At 37.6% G+C, this 16,564-nt stretch overlaps 1 protein-coding gene across 2 annotated transcripts in view; it reads right to left on the bottom strand.

Annotated features, from left to right (window-relative positions):
• The window catches only part of LOC122001387 (BTB/POZ domain-containing protein At5g60050-like), a 46,164-nt gene extending 30,813 nt beyond the window's left edge, over positions 1 to 15,351 (bottom strand). For both annotated transcript variants that reach the window (XM_042556101.1, XM_042556100.1), the window contains exon 1: positions 14,625 to 15,351. In XM_042556101.1, the coding sequence (XP_042412035.1) occupies positions 14,625 to 15,197 (573 nt within the window). In that variant the 5' untranslated portion in view covers positions 15,198 to 15,351. The remainder of the gene's footprint in view (positions 1 to 14,624) is intronic.
• Positions 15,352 to 16,564: the final 1,213 nt, after the last annotated feature.

The following is a 16,564-nucleotide window of genomic DNA, read 5'->3' as shown; positions in this document are numbered from 1 at the left end:
TAAAATGAGAAATGGTACCATGTTATCCTATTTGAATATACCACACAAAAAATTGGAGTGAAACCTTATTATATTTTGAATTAAGTTTGCACTGAAAAGAAGAAAACCTCATAGAAGGCTTAGAAGAAAAAAATGTCTGCCCTAAACTCTGTAAAAGTTTGGGGATACCAAGAGCAGCAATTAGACTACCAAAACCTAAAAGGATTACACTTAGTGAAAGAGATATAGAGTTTATATTCCTTAATGATGATGCTCGAGTAAACCCGACCAAGTAGTGGGTCTTATCGGACCTACAATACATAATCGACTCCCCCTTTTCCACCCACAGTGGCCAAATCATCTCTGGTCGAGCAGTCGTCTTTGGACCGAATAGCCACATCGGAGACTCGCTGTATCAAAGCCAAGTTGAACTGGATCTTATGAGATGATCACTTGTAACCCCCTCTGAGGTGGGGTGAGTATTCATTAGCCTTTAGAAAGAGACATCGAACTGACAACCGAGCAAAGCCAGTGGTACAGACTCATTTTTGTCGTCACAGTGGAGAGGATCAATCATGTGGTCAGTCAAGGGGCGTCGCTTCTGTTGGACCCTTGGCGGCCGGCTAAAGGGAGTGAATATCCCTGCAAAGGAAAACGAATCTTGCTCGAACTTTATAACTTTATATTAAACTATCACTTACATAAAATAAATACGAGACTAAAAAAGAAAGGTACGAAAGGATTTACTTGGTTACAACCGGGAAGGTTATTAATCCAAGGAAGTTGAAAGCTCACTAAACTCTCCTTTAGGCGGAGAAGCCTCTTTACACAATTAAAGCACTCGATTACAGAACAAAACTAAAGAAGAATCAATCACAAATATTGTTCTGAACCATTGGGCGCCTGGAAGGGTTCTAGGCACCTTTGGGGGATAAAACTTTATCCTGTCGCAACGGATCGCGTTTGATGTGATCCGGAAAAAATTCATGGTCCAGGCGCCTGGACTCGGTCCAAGCGCTCGGACCTAAGTTAACTTTAAGTTAACTGTTTGGTTTGGGTTCTTACTCCGGCTCTGCTCGCTTGGGTCCGGGTCATCCGCTCCGACTCCTTTAGCTTGGATGATCTCGGTCGTCCAGAATAAGGCTCACCCGAACTCAACTTCTCCAAGCAATCTTCCGCTCCGGCTTCTTGTCCCTCGAAAACGCTGCCCACCTCCTTCTCGTCCGCCTGCGTATTCTTCCACAGCAACTCATACCTTGAACGCACCAAGCCCGTCGGCTCTCTCCCATGCCGTCCTTCTTGCTAGTTGTGTCTTTCGCTCAACTTCCTATGCTCGTAAGTTCCTGCACACTTAGACACAAAGGTTAAATACCAACATGACCTAACTTTAATTGGTTGATCACATCAAAACTACCACGGAATATTTACAATCTCTTCCTTTTTGATGTGAGTAAACTCCAAGTTAAGTTAGAGTAAAACCATAAAAATAACAGTTATAAAATAATAGTTATAAAATTTTTGCAAGTACAAAAATAAAAAAAATTGTACTACTCTCCTCCTAGACTTAATCTTTACTGCTCCCCCTTTTAATCACATTAAAAATGAGGTACATTAAAAATGTTACTTGGTAAGTCTAAAACAAAAGTCTAAGGGAAAATTCCAAAAAAAATAAATTAAAGTTTAAGGTTCGGATTTATCAATGAAGTTTTTTTTAAAAAAAAAAATATTTAACCTATATAAGGCAGATAAAACATTTCATATGAAGTTGAAATTATCGTTAAGCAAAAAGTAAGGTCTTTTCCACATTAATAAGTGATAAAGTTATCTTTCTTGAAAAAATTAACTTCTAATTAATTTTCTAACCAAATTTTTGACAAACAATTTAAAGTATTTTTATAACAACTAATTGCTTAACAGTTAGTCAATTAAATATTTATTTCAATAATTGACTTCCAGACTGTGGCGAGACACTAAGCTTTCTTGGATATTGGAGCAACAACTACTTTTTAGACAAAGTCTTTTAAAGAAATTAAATATTTAACTTTCTGTCTGAAAGGCAAAAAAAAAACAAATCTAAATATGATTTTGGAACCCAAAATAAATTCCTTCCTACAGGATTAATCAAAAATTTAATAGGAATGTATTTCTGTGATATTTTCCTAATTTTGCCCTTAAATACCAGTTAAAACCTTCGATGATGTTTGTAATTTCTTTTTGGAGCATGCGAAAAATTTGAATGTGAGTTTTCCTTTTCTAACATTTCTATTTTATCTTTTAATTTTACATTTTCATTAATTTTTGAAATTCTTCTTTAAAACATGCATATTCTTTCTTTGATTTTACATACTTTATTCTCTTTTTATATAATGATTTACTTAGCATTTGCACAATTTTAAATAATTGCTCTAGAGGAAGTTAACTGACTTACCATATATTCGTCGGTAGACGCTTCCCCTTCATTATTATTTTTTATGTAGTGTCTCCCTCTTCATCGATGCTCATTTCCGAGGCACTTTGTTATCTTCTGGTAGATATTCGGCTATGAGTGTTGTTCCGGCAGATTTCTCGGTCTCGGATTCTTCCGTTGACAACTCAGTGTCCATCGAGGAGTTGGATTCGATTTCTTTTGATTTTTCGTAGAGCTCCAAGAACTTTTTTCAAAATTCTTTTGCGCATTGGTAGTTGTTGATTTTGTCGAGTTCTTGGACAGGAAGAACACTCAATAAATGGAACTCGACCTTACCATTTTCTATGAATTTGTCGCATTATGTCTGAGTCTAAAGATGCTCCTCGAGTTCTTTTCCATCTTTTCTTTTGGGAACATCAAAACCAAATTTCATAGAAAGCATTGTATCAAAATCAGTTCAAAAAAATACATCCATTTTTCATTTCCAGAATGAGAACTCCCCCTCAAACTTCGGTGAGTTGATACTCGGTCCGACCATCTCGTGTGCTTCGTTTAGAAATTAGTCCTCCTGAAGTGAACATGCTCTGATACTAATTGTTGGACCCTTAACGGCCGACTAGAGGGGATGAATAGCCCTGCAAAGGAAAATGAACCTTCCTCGAACTTTATAGTTTTATATTAAACTAACACTTGCATAAAATAAATACGAAATTAAACACGAAAGGGTTTACTTGGTTACAACCGGGGAGGTTGTTAATCCAAGGAAGTTGAAAGCTCACTAAACTCTCCTTCAGGCGGAGAAGCCTCTTTACAACAATTAAAGCACTCGATTACAGAACAAAACTAAAGAAGAATCGATCACAAGTGTTGTTCTGAACCATTGGAACCAGAGTTATATTTATAGCTTTGGTCGGGGTGTCTGGAAGGATTCCAGACGCCTCTAGGGGGATAAAACTTTATCCCCGTCGCAGTTTTATCCCCGTCGCAACGGATCACGTTTGATGCAATTCGAATAAAATTCTTGGTCCGAGAGTCCAGACCTAAGTTAATTTTATGTTAACTGTTTGGTCCGAGTTCTTGCTCCAGCTTTGCTCTCTTGGATCCGGGTCTTCCGCTCCAACTCCTTTCGCTTGGATGATCTCGACCATCCGGAATAGGGCTCACCCGAACCCAACTTCCGGCCTTCGAGCAATCTTCCGCTCCGGCTTCTCGTCCCTCGAAAACGCCGCGCACCTCCTCGTCCGCCAGCCTACTCTTCCACAACACCTCATACCTCGGACGCACCGAGTCCGTCGACTCTCTCCCGTGCTGTCCTTCTCGCTACCTGCGTCTTTCGCTCAACTTCTTGTGCTCCTAAGTTCCTGTACACTTAGACACAGGGGTTAAATATCAACAGGACCTAACTTTACTTGGTTGATCACATCAAAACTACCATAGGGTACTTACAGCTTCACTCATGTGGTTACCTAGGCGGTCTGACCCAGGCTAGCATGGCCATTGACGTGGATCTTCTTCGGCTGAGCCTTTATAAACCTTCATGTAGGTAAGTGGACGTATAATTTTCTTGAAACTTGCAAAGGTTACTTGTTTCTATTTTCCTCTTTCGAGCTCCTCACGCTCCTCTTTGTCCCTTCACTAACTTAACTGTTAAAGGGGTAACGCCGACCCTCGACTGATGCTCATTGATCTCTAGGATACCCTGCAACCACCAACCAAAGAGGAAAGAAGGAAGGGGCCTGAGCAGGTGAAAAGAGACATCATCAAATTGACGTAATCTGTGGAAAGAGATGCGAAAATTGACGATAAGCGCTAAGAAAATCCGAATGGTGAACACCAGAAGAATGACAACGCAACCACAACTAAAGGAGTTGGGAGTAGTATCTATTGGGACCTTGACGTCCGCTAGAGGGGGGGTGAATAGCGTCTCACCCAAATCGATCACTTCTTCCTACACTTGTTAGTTACGCAGCGGAAATACAAACAAACAAGTAGAAAGTTAATCTAAATACAAGACAAGAAATGCAAACCAAGCTACACGATCATTTAACGTGATTCGAAGATTAGGGCTCCTACTCCACGGTTGTCCATAAGGTGGGCGATCCCGATCCGTCGGTGGATGACTCCCCGGCAAACTTTGGCTAGCTCACGTAGCTCCTTGTGGGTGCAGAAACCTCACCACAACTCTCACAAGAACACTTGAGAAGCTAGGGCACAGGTAGACTACTAATAGGGGTTAACCACATCTATTTCGTCAACCTCAACGAAGCTCCCAAGTCTTGGTTATATAGGCCATGAGTTGAAAAATCCCGCCTACCAATCGACTGCTCTCTGTGGAAATTTGACCGTTACAACCCAACTGCTCAATACCAGCCCTCAGTTCGCTCCCAGTCGACTGCACCAGTCGACTGATAAAACCACCAGTCGACTACTACAGTACTGCTACTCACTCAGCACTCGTCCTTGCTCGACCAACCTAGACCTAGCCTTCTAGCCTCCTCCATCAGCCTTACGTCCCTCGGATGTCTCCCCATCCTTCACGTCTTGCCTTCTGGAGCTTCCATCGGCCTTGTCATTGTTGTCGGGTCTTCCTTTGCCAAGAGGTCGCGCCTCCGGGACTTCATCCATTGCCAAGTCACACTTGGACTTACGTTGCCAAGACTACATACTTGGATTTACACCGCCAAGACTCATCCTTGGACTTTCCTCCTTTGTCAAGATCACACTTGGACTTTCCTTGTTGTACGTGTATCCTTCACACTCACAATACATATCAAATACAACAATAAACCTAACTTAAACCTTTGCCCAAACATCAAAACTTAAGGTACTTAGAATGCTCTAACAGTATCAACCTCCGTTGCGAACTGTGGTGGAAACCCCTATGGATCTGGTTCTATGGGAGGAGTTCTTGTGAATGGTAGCTAATATTCTAGAGACAACCTTAAGACAAGGCCCTACTCCTCATTTTAAAGGGGAAGCAGGGTCGGAAAAGGTCTCGACCAGAGAGGCGCTTCCACCCGAATCCACTACTCATAGCTCAAGAGCAACTACTTTGGTCCACCATCCTGACAAGCAGCTCGTCGACAAGCTGGAGGGATTGTTACTCACTTAGAGGATGGTCGCACGACAAATGTCATTTGCTGAAAACATCCAGAAGGAGGAGTTGCCCCGACACTTCCGACCGTTACATATTCATGAGTACAACGACACCGCCGATCCAGACGAGCATCTTTGCCACTATGAGAATGCAACTCTCCTGCATCCATACTCCGAGGGAGTCACATGTCGAGTCTTTCTCACTACACTTATTGGACTTCCCAGACGGTTCAATACTCTCAAATCAAGATCCATACAGTCTTTCGATGACTTCGCTATGCTATTCTTGCATCATTTCTCCAGCTCGAAAAGGTACTCACCTACTCCTCTTAGTTGTTAGTTAGAGCCCTAGAGTCAATTATATGATGATTGTTGTATGGACTTATTGTATCATATTCCTATGTATATAAAGGCATTTGTTTTGGTTATTATACTTACTTGTATTGGTGCCAAATAACTAAGTATAATAGTGTCCTTGAATAGAAGGTTCTTATTTATATCAATCGATTGGTTGAATCGATAGTGAGATGATATAGAGAACACTACTCTTAATCATTCCTAGTCAAGTATTAACATTCAGGGACAATGTTAGTGCGATGAGACTAGCATGCAGGTCAACTCGATGACTTGATCTCACAAGTCATGGATATAGAGAAATCAAGTTGACACATGGGTATGCATTGGAGAATGTATACTGAATGACCCGCCATGAGAAAGTATCATGGATCGTTATATGAGTGTCATATACTTTCTCATGTGGCTATTAGTATGACTATTAATCCTTGGACCTGAAGTCACCATGGTTCCCTACTTTGGCTTTGTCAAACGTCACCCGTAACTGTGTGGACTATAAAGGCGATTACTGGGTATGTAACAAATTATGCGGAGGGATGTGAGTGATGTAGATGGAATCTATCCCTCCTATATGACGGGAGTGACATCATTATTCTTGATAGAGTGAGACCACTAAGTGTATGGTCATGCCCAAATGAGTCAATATGAGATATTGAGCTCATTTGATTAGAGTGAGTCTACTTGGAGTTCAAGATTTAGATTGATTAGAGGATGACACGGTCTATGCCTCAAATTGATCAATCTAGATGTCAAGGATAGAAGGACATTGTCACATATTGTGAAGGGTCACAATTAGTAGTCATAAGGTGATGTTGGATCTCAACATTCTTGTAACTTGGGTAATAATGATGTGTTGCTAGATACCGCTCATTACTTATGTTTCTAAATGGGTTTAAGAGCATTGCCAACGTTACAATAACCTATAGGGTCACACACAAAGGGCAATTAGATGGAGAATGAGTTCATATGATGAACCAAATTGGATTAAGAGTAATCCAAATTAGATTAATTGAGTTGGACTCAATTTGATTCATGTATTGAATGAGTCTAATTTAAATTATGACTCATTGAATCAATTTAATTTAATGAATAGAGATTCACTAAATTAAATTGACTTGAATCAAAGGTTGGATTTGATCAACCATGGGAGAATTTAAATCAAGTTTGACTTGACTTGACTTGAGAGGGAAGATGAAGAGTCAAGTTTGACTTGACCAAATGTCATGTCATTGTGACTTGGCATAGGGTCGGCCAATGATGATGTGCCACATCATCAAGGCTTCTTTATTTGGTCAAGATTGTCTTGACCAAGTTCCACCTCATGAGGGAGATCAAGAGTCTTGACTCTTGATATCCCATGGAGGTTTAAAACCCTCCATGTAATAAGTGGCCGACCACTTTTGTAGGGGGTTACATTGTGTGAATGAATTTGTCATTCAAGTCATCTTCTTCCTTCTCTCTTCTTCTCTCCCTCTCTTCCTCCATTGCCGAGAGTCCTTGGGGTGCTAGCACACTCTAAGGTTTCTTCTCCATCTCTTGTTCGTGTGGATACTTCTAGAGGTGTGTACACTTGAACACACTTGAGATCCGACGGACCTTGGACGAGCGGGATTTGCGAAGGGCTTCGCTTTAAAGGTACATCCCTTTTCATGTAGATCTAAGGTAGATCTAGGATAACAAACATGTACATGAATTTATTTTAATCTTCGCACGGATCCGGTGGCAAGATTTCAGGGTTTCCGCAACGCAAAAAGTGGTTTTTGCGGCTCGAAAGTCCCAACATTAGTCTCTTTAATCTCAAATAAAATCCTTGCACGCTTACATACCTTCTCTTTAATCTTCACTCGAGACACTTGGGGCATTCTTTTGATCGTACCCTAGATTTTGATAGGCGCCTTCACCAAAAGGTTAAAGGATGGAGACAATAAAAAAACACACGCATAGGAGCGGTTTATTAGGAGTGGTATTAACACTACTCTTGAAAATCAAACAGAATCAATTTGAACTAAAGCATTTCTATTGCCTTATCTTTTCAGAATAGTTTTACAATTGCCCTTGCTGAATAGTTTTAACACCGATTTGATTAAACCACTCTTAATGATACAACTATTAGAAGTAATTTTGAAACTGCTAATATTTGGTACTTTTAGCTGCGGTTCTATTGAAAACTTATAAGTATAGTTTTTAAACCGCTCATATTGAATACTTTTATCAACGTGTTGTGCAAATTACTGCTATAAACTGTTTCTATTGCTCTAATGTTTTAGAATTGGTTTTCAAACTGCACTTATTACATAGTTTTAGTGTCAATTTGCATAAACCACTATTGTAAACCTCTCTTAATGATACAACTATTAAAAGCAATCTTTAAACTACTTATATTGGGTACTTTTAGTAGTGGTTATGTGTCAAATGCTACTACTAACCGTTTTTATTGTTCTAACTTTTATTAGTAGTCTTTAAACCACCCATATTGAATACTTTCATCAACGTGTTATGTAAACTGCTACTATAAACCGCTTTTACTGCTCTATTATTTTAGGATTGATTTAGAAACTACACCTATTGTGTAGTTTCAGGGTCAATTTGTGTAAACCACTCCTATTAATATAACTATTAGGAACTATTTAGAACTGCTCATATCAGATAATTTTTGCGGTGGTTTTGTGTAAAACGTTGATGTAAGACATTTTATTGCTCGAACTTCTAGGCGCAGTTTACAAACGATTTCTATTAAATACTTTCAATAATGATTTGTGTAAACTGCTGCCATAAATCAACTCTATTACTCTATTTTTTTAAATTAGTTTTGAACTACACCTATTGTGTAGTTTTAACGTCGATTTATATAAATCGTGGCTATAAGTCATTCCTCTTAATATAACTATTAGGAGAAATTATGAGACGGTTCATAGTGAATATTTTTAGTAGGAACTTTGTAAAACTTTGCTATATATATATATATAGATAAGGTTGGGCTTGATAGAGACAAAATAGTGTGATATGATCGATCTTTTAAATCCCCAAAATACCCATAATTCTTATAACAATATCTTAAAATACTCATTTCTTTATCTAATAGAATCACCTTAACCATGTGATCATTGCTAAATCAAGATCTTTATGATCTTTATCTCTTGGATAAAAATTAAATTTAAATAAAAGTTTTTTAAAATACAAATCTCAAACTTTGCATACACAATGGTTAGAACTTTTTCTTCAGCTTTTTTTGTTTGACACACCTCTTTAAAAACCTCCTATTAGAGATGCCTAAGCTCATCAAGTTATTGATGAGCATGGAAATTTCAGACTAAGAAATTATACTGATGCCTAGTGGAACTCAATTGTAGAACTTAGATTCATTTATTTTTAAAATAAAAAATTATTAACAGGTACAGAGGTTCATGCATAACAAGGGGAAGGTAAAGAATGCAATGATGATCAATGAGACTTAATTTAAGATCTCGAGGTCCATCAACGACTTTTAAAAAAAAAAATTGACGAACATAAAGGACTTCAAAAGTAAAAAAAATGAACATCGGGAGAAAAGGGAGAATGCAAGGGCATAGAAACACAATAAGACTCAATTTAAAACCTTCAAATTCATCAATGTCTTTGGAGTAAAAAGTATCATTTGAATAAAAAAAGTCATTAATGTATTTGAAGGTCTAAAAAAAATAAGCAAATTAAAGAATATAAAAGAGGTTAACAGACTCAACTAAAATTTTTTAAATCTATTAATGATTATTGAGTAAAAAATTATTATTTATAAGCATAGAGGTGTTAGATTAAGTGAATTTGTGCATGAGAAGAATAAAGGCAGCTTAAAGAATGCAAAGGAGTGTGATACGATCCAATTTGAGACCTTAGGTTCATAAATATTTTTTGACAAAATTATTAGTGGCCACATAGACATTAAAAAGTAGGAAAATTAGATATAAAAAGAATGGTTTAATAAATTATGGGTATTTAAACTGTTCAAACCCTCCTAACCAATCAAAATCCTCCCAACCGAAATCAAGTTCAACAATCCTCATCGATAGCTCCTCCACCAATCACAACAAAGCACATGGATTGCGTGCTTTCCCAAATCAAAATCGGCTGTTAGATTCACATTAGTACCAAACGAAATCATCCTGATCTTCCACTATATATACATGCTCCATAATTTCCCATTTTTTCATTCTATCTGATTAGTTGGAGCTTCCATCCTCCTAAAAACCCTAACTTGCCTTATTCCATCTCCGATCCATGACATAAATAGACATAAAGAGCAACATCCCTAATTGATGATTTAAAACATAATATTTACATGGCTCAACCAAAAGATTTCATGTGTTAGTAAAAGAACACAAGTTATAAAGAAAGCAAGCTCTCTTTATAGTTTTAAGCAAAGTGGTAAATAATGACAGGATAAATTTAATATGGTTTTATTATCAAATGATATTAGGATAAATAAATTTGATAAATGCATCTATAATAGGATTTTTTGAAGGAAAGAAGTTGCTGCATGCTTGTATATCAATGGCATATTTAATTCAGAAACTATTTTAGATAAAAATTAATGAAACTAAATTTATTTTGTCGAATAATGTTAGCATAAATGAGTTAAGAGAAGTCAATGACATACTTGATCATAAAAGATAGAAATAATATTGTCTAATTATGTTAACATTGTTATCATAAGAAAGAAATAATATCATATTGAATTAATCTTATTGTATTGAGTAAACGCTTAAAAAAGATGATTTTTATGATTGTGCACAATTTAGTACTTCAATTGATTCAACACTGAAAACTACTAATATATAGTGGTAAAATAATATATTAGAAAAGCATGCAAGTTCATTAGTTGTTTGATGGATACCACGAGATACAAGGTTGAATATTATATCTACAGTGGAAAAGTTTAGTGGATATACAAGACATATCTATTGAATGCAATCAATAGGGTTAGAAAATGCATAGGAGGGACAATGGACTACAGCATAGTACATGGCAGGTTTCCAACATTGCTATAACAGTACCTAAATGTAACTTGGATAACAAATCTCGCGGATCATTTCACCCATTAGTAAGTGGATTTTCAACCTTGGTGAGGAGGCATGTCTTTAGGCTCCAAGAAGCACATGTTTATTATGAATTAGACCATGAGATTGGAATTTGTGGAGTCGTTAACCATAGAAATGGAAACAGAATGGTTTAAGGGACTTATTCAATAAAAAGTCTACATATATTGATTAAAACACCTATATAAGACACTTTGTTTTGTAACGTATATGGAAGTAAGGCCTCATTTAGCCCCTAACTCGGTAAACTAGAATTATTCAACTATGCAGTGCACTTAATTCAGGATGTTTTATTATTCTTTAAACAAAACTTTGGTGGATTTGCTGACAGAGGGTCTTGTAAGAAGTAATATCCAAAAGATGTGGGATGTGTCTAAAGCCTCCTAACTAATTTGTCAAATGATGGAAACTTACTAGAGCAATGAAAACATCAATGTTTTAAGTTTAATAACTAACAATAATATAAATATAAAATGTGAATTTAGCACCAAGTTATTATCCCAAGGGTAAGTTATTGCTAACCAAAGGCTACCTATAGTAAATATTTTTAAAATTGTTTCCTACGAGTGAAGGAAATAGATAGGAATAAAAAAGGGTAGAGAAAAAACTTATAGAAAAAATATTTCCCTCGTTTTGGTTTCTTTGAGGGAATGAAAAGGAGATAAATTTTAAATTTCAAAACTTTATTTGTTAAAAGATAAACAAATAAATAAAAATATATTACAAAAGAAAATAATTTTAAAGTTTTAAAGTCTGGATTTGAATTTCATTGTAAGTGAAACTAGTTTATCATCCAAATCAAAAGCAATTAGAGAAAACCTAGGGAAAATTTTCACTAGCCTTTTCTTTCCCTCTCATTTTCAGCCAAAAGAAACGGAGTGAAAGTGCCACTAGAAAAATCTGTATCTCACCTTATCTGTATCTATGTTTCCTTCCCTCGTAGAAAACACACCTTTAGTATATGAATGCGAGAGTGTGATCCTCCAAAGGATTCAAGTGTTAGATCCTAACAGTCAAATATGGGCATACAACCACAAGAGTGTTGAGTAGTACTTTGAGCACGGAATTGTCCTTTGTGAGTTCTCTCAAGTTAGACATAACATAGCCAGTTCAAATTGTCTACTATGCAATTTAAATTTCATGCCATTAAGATTACCTGCTAAAGCTTAAACCGCGGAACATTTATCGGTACATGAATGATAAACAAGCTCGCCTAATGTCTGAAAATATATTGTCAAAAAAATCATTTGAAAAATGGTGGTAAACTGCTGGATATTTTTTTCAAGACTTAAAGTTTCATAAATGGTTTTCAAAGAATTAGAGATAGAAAAAGATGACTCGTACAAAAATTAGAGATAGAAGAAGAGGACTCGTACAAAACTTTAGTCTCATGTCAATCTTTTGAGGGAGATATAGTCATTTAATTATAGTTATGTCTATAACAAATGACTTTTAAAAGAGTTTTTGTAGGAGCCATGTGGTGGAATTATATAGGTCATATGTAAACCAGATGAGTAGATTCATGTGCAACACATGCATGATGATCTAGTGCATGGCAACTCATATAAGCACATATATACAATGACCGCAAACATAGTGCCCATAAGACACACACACACATGGCATGTATAATGCACACAAGGCACAATAAGGTGCATAATAGACACAAAATGACACTTTGTTAGTGCACTTTACATATATGTATCATTTCATTATAGTGCATATTAGATTTATATAAAATATCGCTCTCCATCTACGCCACCGTGCAAGACAAAGGATTCACTAATAGATTGCACAAGTGGCTCTCAATCAACTGATCTAAGCAAACTAGCATACCCTAATAGTTTCGAGCAAACCAAGGTAGTGACCATTGGATTTTCTGGGTCATTGATTTGAAGTTTTCAAAGGACGTGGTGCACAAAATATTGGAAAAGAATCACTTATGTATATAGATGGTTATGGTACCCAATAATTGAGAATCCTCGGAAGTTGCCGACCCCCTTCAACATCCATGTGGTTACCCATATATATCTATGTATTTTACCGATCTCAATTGGGTATCAGTAGGTGCACTGCTTGTTTATCATCCAAATCGGTATTAAAATAGGTATAGGTTTGTGTGATACCTAAAAATCCAAGTACTTGACCCATTGTCATCCCTACTTGAGTTCAATTAGAATCAAGAAATTCCCAAAAAAAGTCACCTCTCTATAGTATATAGTAGCTTCTTTCTCCCTATAGACAAAATCTAACCACTAGATTTGTGCACTCTAGCAGGCAGACTTTAGGTACATTGACGCTAATTTGATGGACCAAGGGCTCTTCCTTGCTAGAGCTAGTTATAGAACAACATCAATTTAATCATATCTTAGAAGAATTTTAATGAAGATGGATTGAGCGAGGGTGATTTATGCTTAAGGAAAGCAACTACCCACTTTAAGATCGATGATTGCTAAATTCTGAATGAACTAGTCTCAAAGGCACCAAAATTAACTCCACGTTGAACAAACTCAACATTAACTACTAGCCCATCTCTTCCAGTTTCATAGAGCCTAAATTAGATGCTTGGTTTTGAAAGGACTAGCATTGGCATCTTTCTTGGGAGGACATCCTCTATTGGATCACTTCAAATTGCAAGAAGAATTGCCTAACAAAGCTGTCTATTGCATTAAAGTCGAATCAAGACCCACATAAAAAAAAAAATGTCACAGGATCTATAAGTGACTCCATTGAGTTCGTGACATCTAATAATTCAACATATATTTTGATTTTCCCTTGTAAAAGGATAATTGGCTCTCACAATTCCATCTCCATCCACCAAAACTATAGGAAATGATTAAAAAAAAGTAGGCATATGACATTTAAAAGTTCACACCCTTCTTTATCTCTAAAGACAAGGTGCCCTAAATGGAGCATCGTAGAAAACCATTAACTGAACCCCAGGGTAGTCTAGATCAAGTCTTGCATTCAAGTGGAAAATCATCCAGATTGATCAGAATATATCAAAACATGCGCAACTGTTGAAGACGCCTCATGTCAAGGTTCACTACACAAACAAGTTTTGCCTTTCCAACAAAAAATCCTTGATCTAATGCCTTGATCAACTATTCACTCAGATTCCACATTTGTGTTTCAGTTTTTCTCAGATACTTCAGCATGCTTGTTTATCATCACTGACGAGCGCATGTCTTCACGTACTAACCCTCTTCTCCTACTAGCTGTTGATAAACTCAGGTTATGTGGAGTAAACGATCTCATGCTACTTAAACTTTCGATCAAGCTGCTACACAACGCAGAGTGCCACCATCAAGATTCATCTGTAAGTTGGCAGGGACTTGGCGGTGAATGAAACCACTGGGATTTCATATGGGTTATGGGTATTACTTGGCACACAAAAATAAACGGGCAATAAATGACACCTTGCACTATGCAGAGCAATGTTGCATTGTGATTTTCCTTAAAGGAAAGCGTTAATCGTTGTTCATCTACACCAACCAAGACGAGCAATTAACTGGAGAGTAGAAAAGGAGGTATCAGTGCATTTAGTTTAAGCTAATATTTCAATTTCCAATTAATTAGGTTTGGTTTCCAAAAGAGCAAATTTCCTCTTAGAATGTTGGTTGATTGCGAAGTGAAGAAGAAAAAGGGGCACGGACTTGAATTCTTATACGTGAAAGATTTAGAGAAACAGAGCAGAAAATTAAGTTAATCAAACTTACCTGGAACAAGCCAAGGACCTTCGAGACGTTCTCTCCGGCCAGCATCCTCCTTAGATCGTCGGAATACATGAGCCCCACCGCCTCCACGTACACCTCTGCGTCATCGCACTCGCAGATCTCCACAACAACCGGTCTACTACCCGGTCTGCCACATATCCCTACCAGCTTCTCAGCAAAGAAACGGCTCCGGGCCGTCAGCACCTGCCGGTGCGCTGCCATCCGGATTCTCATCCCGTTTCCGGAGCTTACGGAGAGCTTCACGTCGCTGGGGCCTTTACTAGAGAGGATCGCGGCAATTCTCTCTTGCAGGTCGAGCTGCTTCGGCCGCAGAGGGGGACGGTGTTGGCCGCCTTCCTGGGCAATCATCTCGAAGAGTGTGGTGGTCCTGGGCGCGGGGAACGAAGGAGGCGGTGGAGAAGGGACGGAGGCGACCGCGGAGGATCCCGAGACAGTAGCTGGAGGTGTCGGCGGAGGAGAAGAGGTCGGGGACAGGCGAGGTGAGGAGATGAAGCCTTGGCGGATCATGGCGGAGACCTCACCGGACTTCAATAAGCTCTCCGCCACCGCCGCCATCTGGAGAGAGACGAAACGCAGCAATCGGATGCTGCTCTGCCACCGCCGTACCGAGTTGAATCCAGCGCTTCCTTCGAACTCCCTCTCGGCAACGACGACTTAAAAGCCGGACGTTGGAGATCACCGAAGAATTAATATACAACGGGAGGTGATAGTTTATTTTTTCTTCTTTTTTTCAGCTTAATTAATAGGGTTTTTTTTTTAAAAAATGCCCCCGACGAGTTTCGACGTTTTCAAGTCCTCTTCAGATGATAAAATAAATAAGAATTTATTGAAATTTCAATTTTAAGGTTCTTTGATAATAATAAAGTTTTAAAAATGATATTGTATAAAATATAATAAACTGGAGAAGTATTTTGATAATTTACCTAATCAATGCGTAGCAGCGACAGCAACGAGTGGCACGCCATCTTGATCTTCAGCGGAGATATGATAACAGAACACACAACAGCAACCTCGACGAATCAAATATAAAAAGTTGGAATGCTGATCCAGTTGAGATTCAAGAATCAATGATAACCGAGAGAACGAAAGGCAGCTTAATTTAGCTGTTACAGGATGTAAAGCGTAATAGTAATAATAATAATAATAATAATAATAATAATAATAATAATAATAATAACGTGCCACTGCAGAAGGAATAATTGTTGAACCATTTAATAATCCAAATACATTTTTCTTTGTGTGGTAGTTGAACCTCCCTATGGATAAATTATAGCTGATATGGTCAACAACGAATTATTTTTCTCCAAATCTCTCTCTCCGTCCTATTTGTTTTTTCTCCAAAGATGGAAACGCGATTTTAACTAGGATGTAAATGAATTAAATAGTTCATACTAAATAGTTCGATTTGATAAAAAATTTGTTCGAATTCGTTTATTTATTTTATTAAATTGAGTTTGATTTCAAGCTCTGTTTAAGGACATTTAACTCGTGAATTTGTGAAGATGTTCGTTTATAGGCTCATAAGTGTTGGTGCAGCGGAGGCCGGCAAGAGGGGGGTGAATTGCTGAAAACACAAAATAAAAATACCCTCCTCGGATTTCAACTCAATTAATGCAATAGTAAATAAGTAAAGGCAGAAATAAAATTAAACTAAGCAAGGAAATAGAAATTAAGTAGAAAACAGGATTTAACCTGGTTACAACCAAGGAGGTTGTTAATCCAGGGCAGTAAGAAAAAGCTCAGTAGAAAAATCTCCTTTGCTGAAGGCGGAGAAGCCTTTTACACTTTGGAAGCTTAGAACTATTGCTAGGAATGGCTACACAATGATTGCTTGAGTTGTTGTTGAATTCCTAGCTCCAGGGGCCTTTTTATAGCTCCTGGAAAGTCTATCTCGAGGGCCCAAGGCGCCTTCAACAAGGTTT

The sequence above is a fragment of the Zingiber officinale genome, chromosome 7A (assembly GCF_018446385.1).
Source record: "Zingiber officinale cultivar Zhangliang chromosome 7A, Zo_v1.1, whole genome shotgun sequence".
Lineage (NCBI taxonomy): Eukaryota > Viridiplantae > Streptophyta > Magnoliopsida > Zingiberales > Zingiberaceae > Zingiber > Zingiber officinale.
This window is presented reverse-complemented; position numbering and strand designations above follow the sequence as displayed.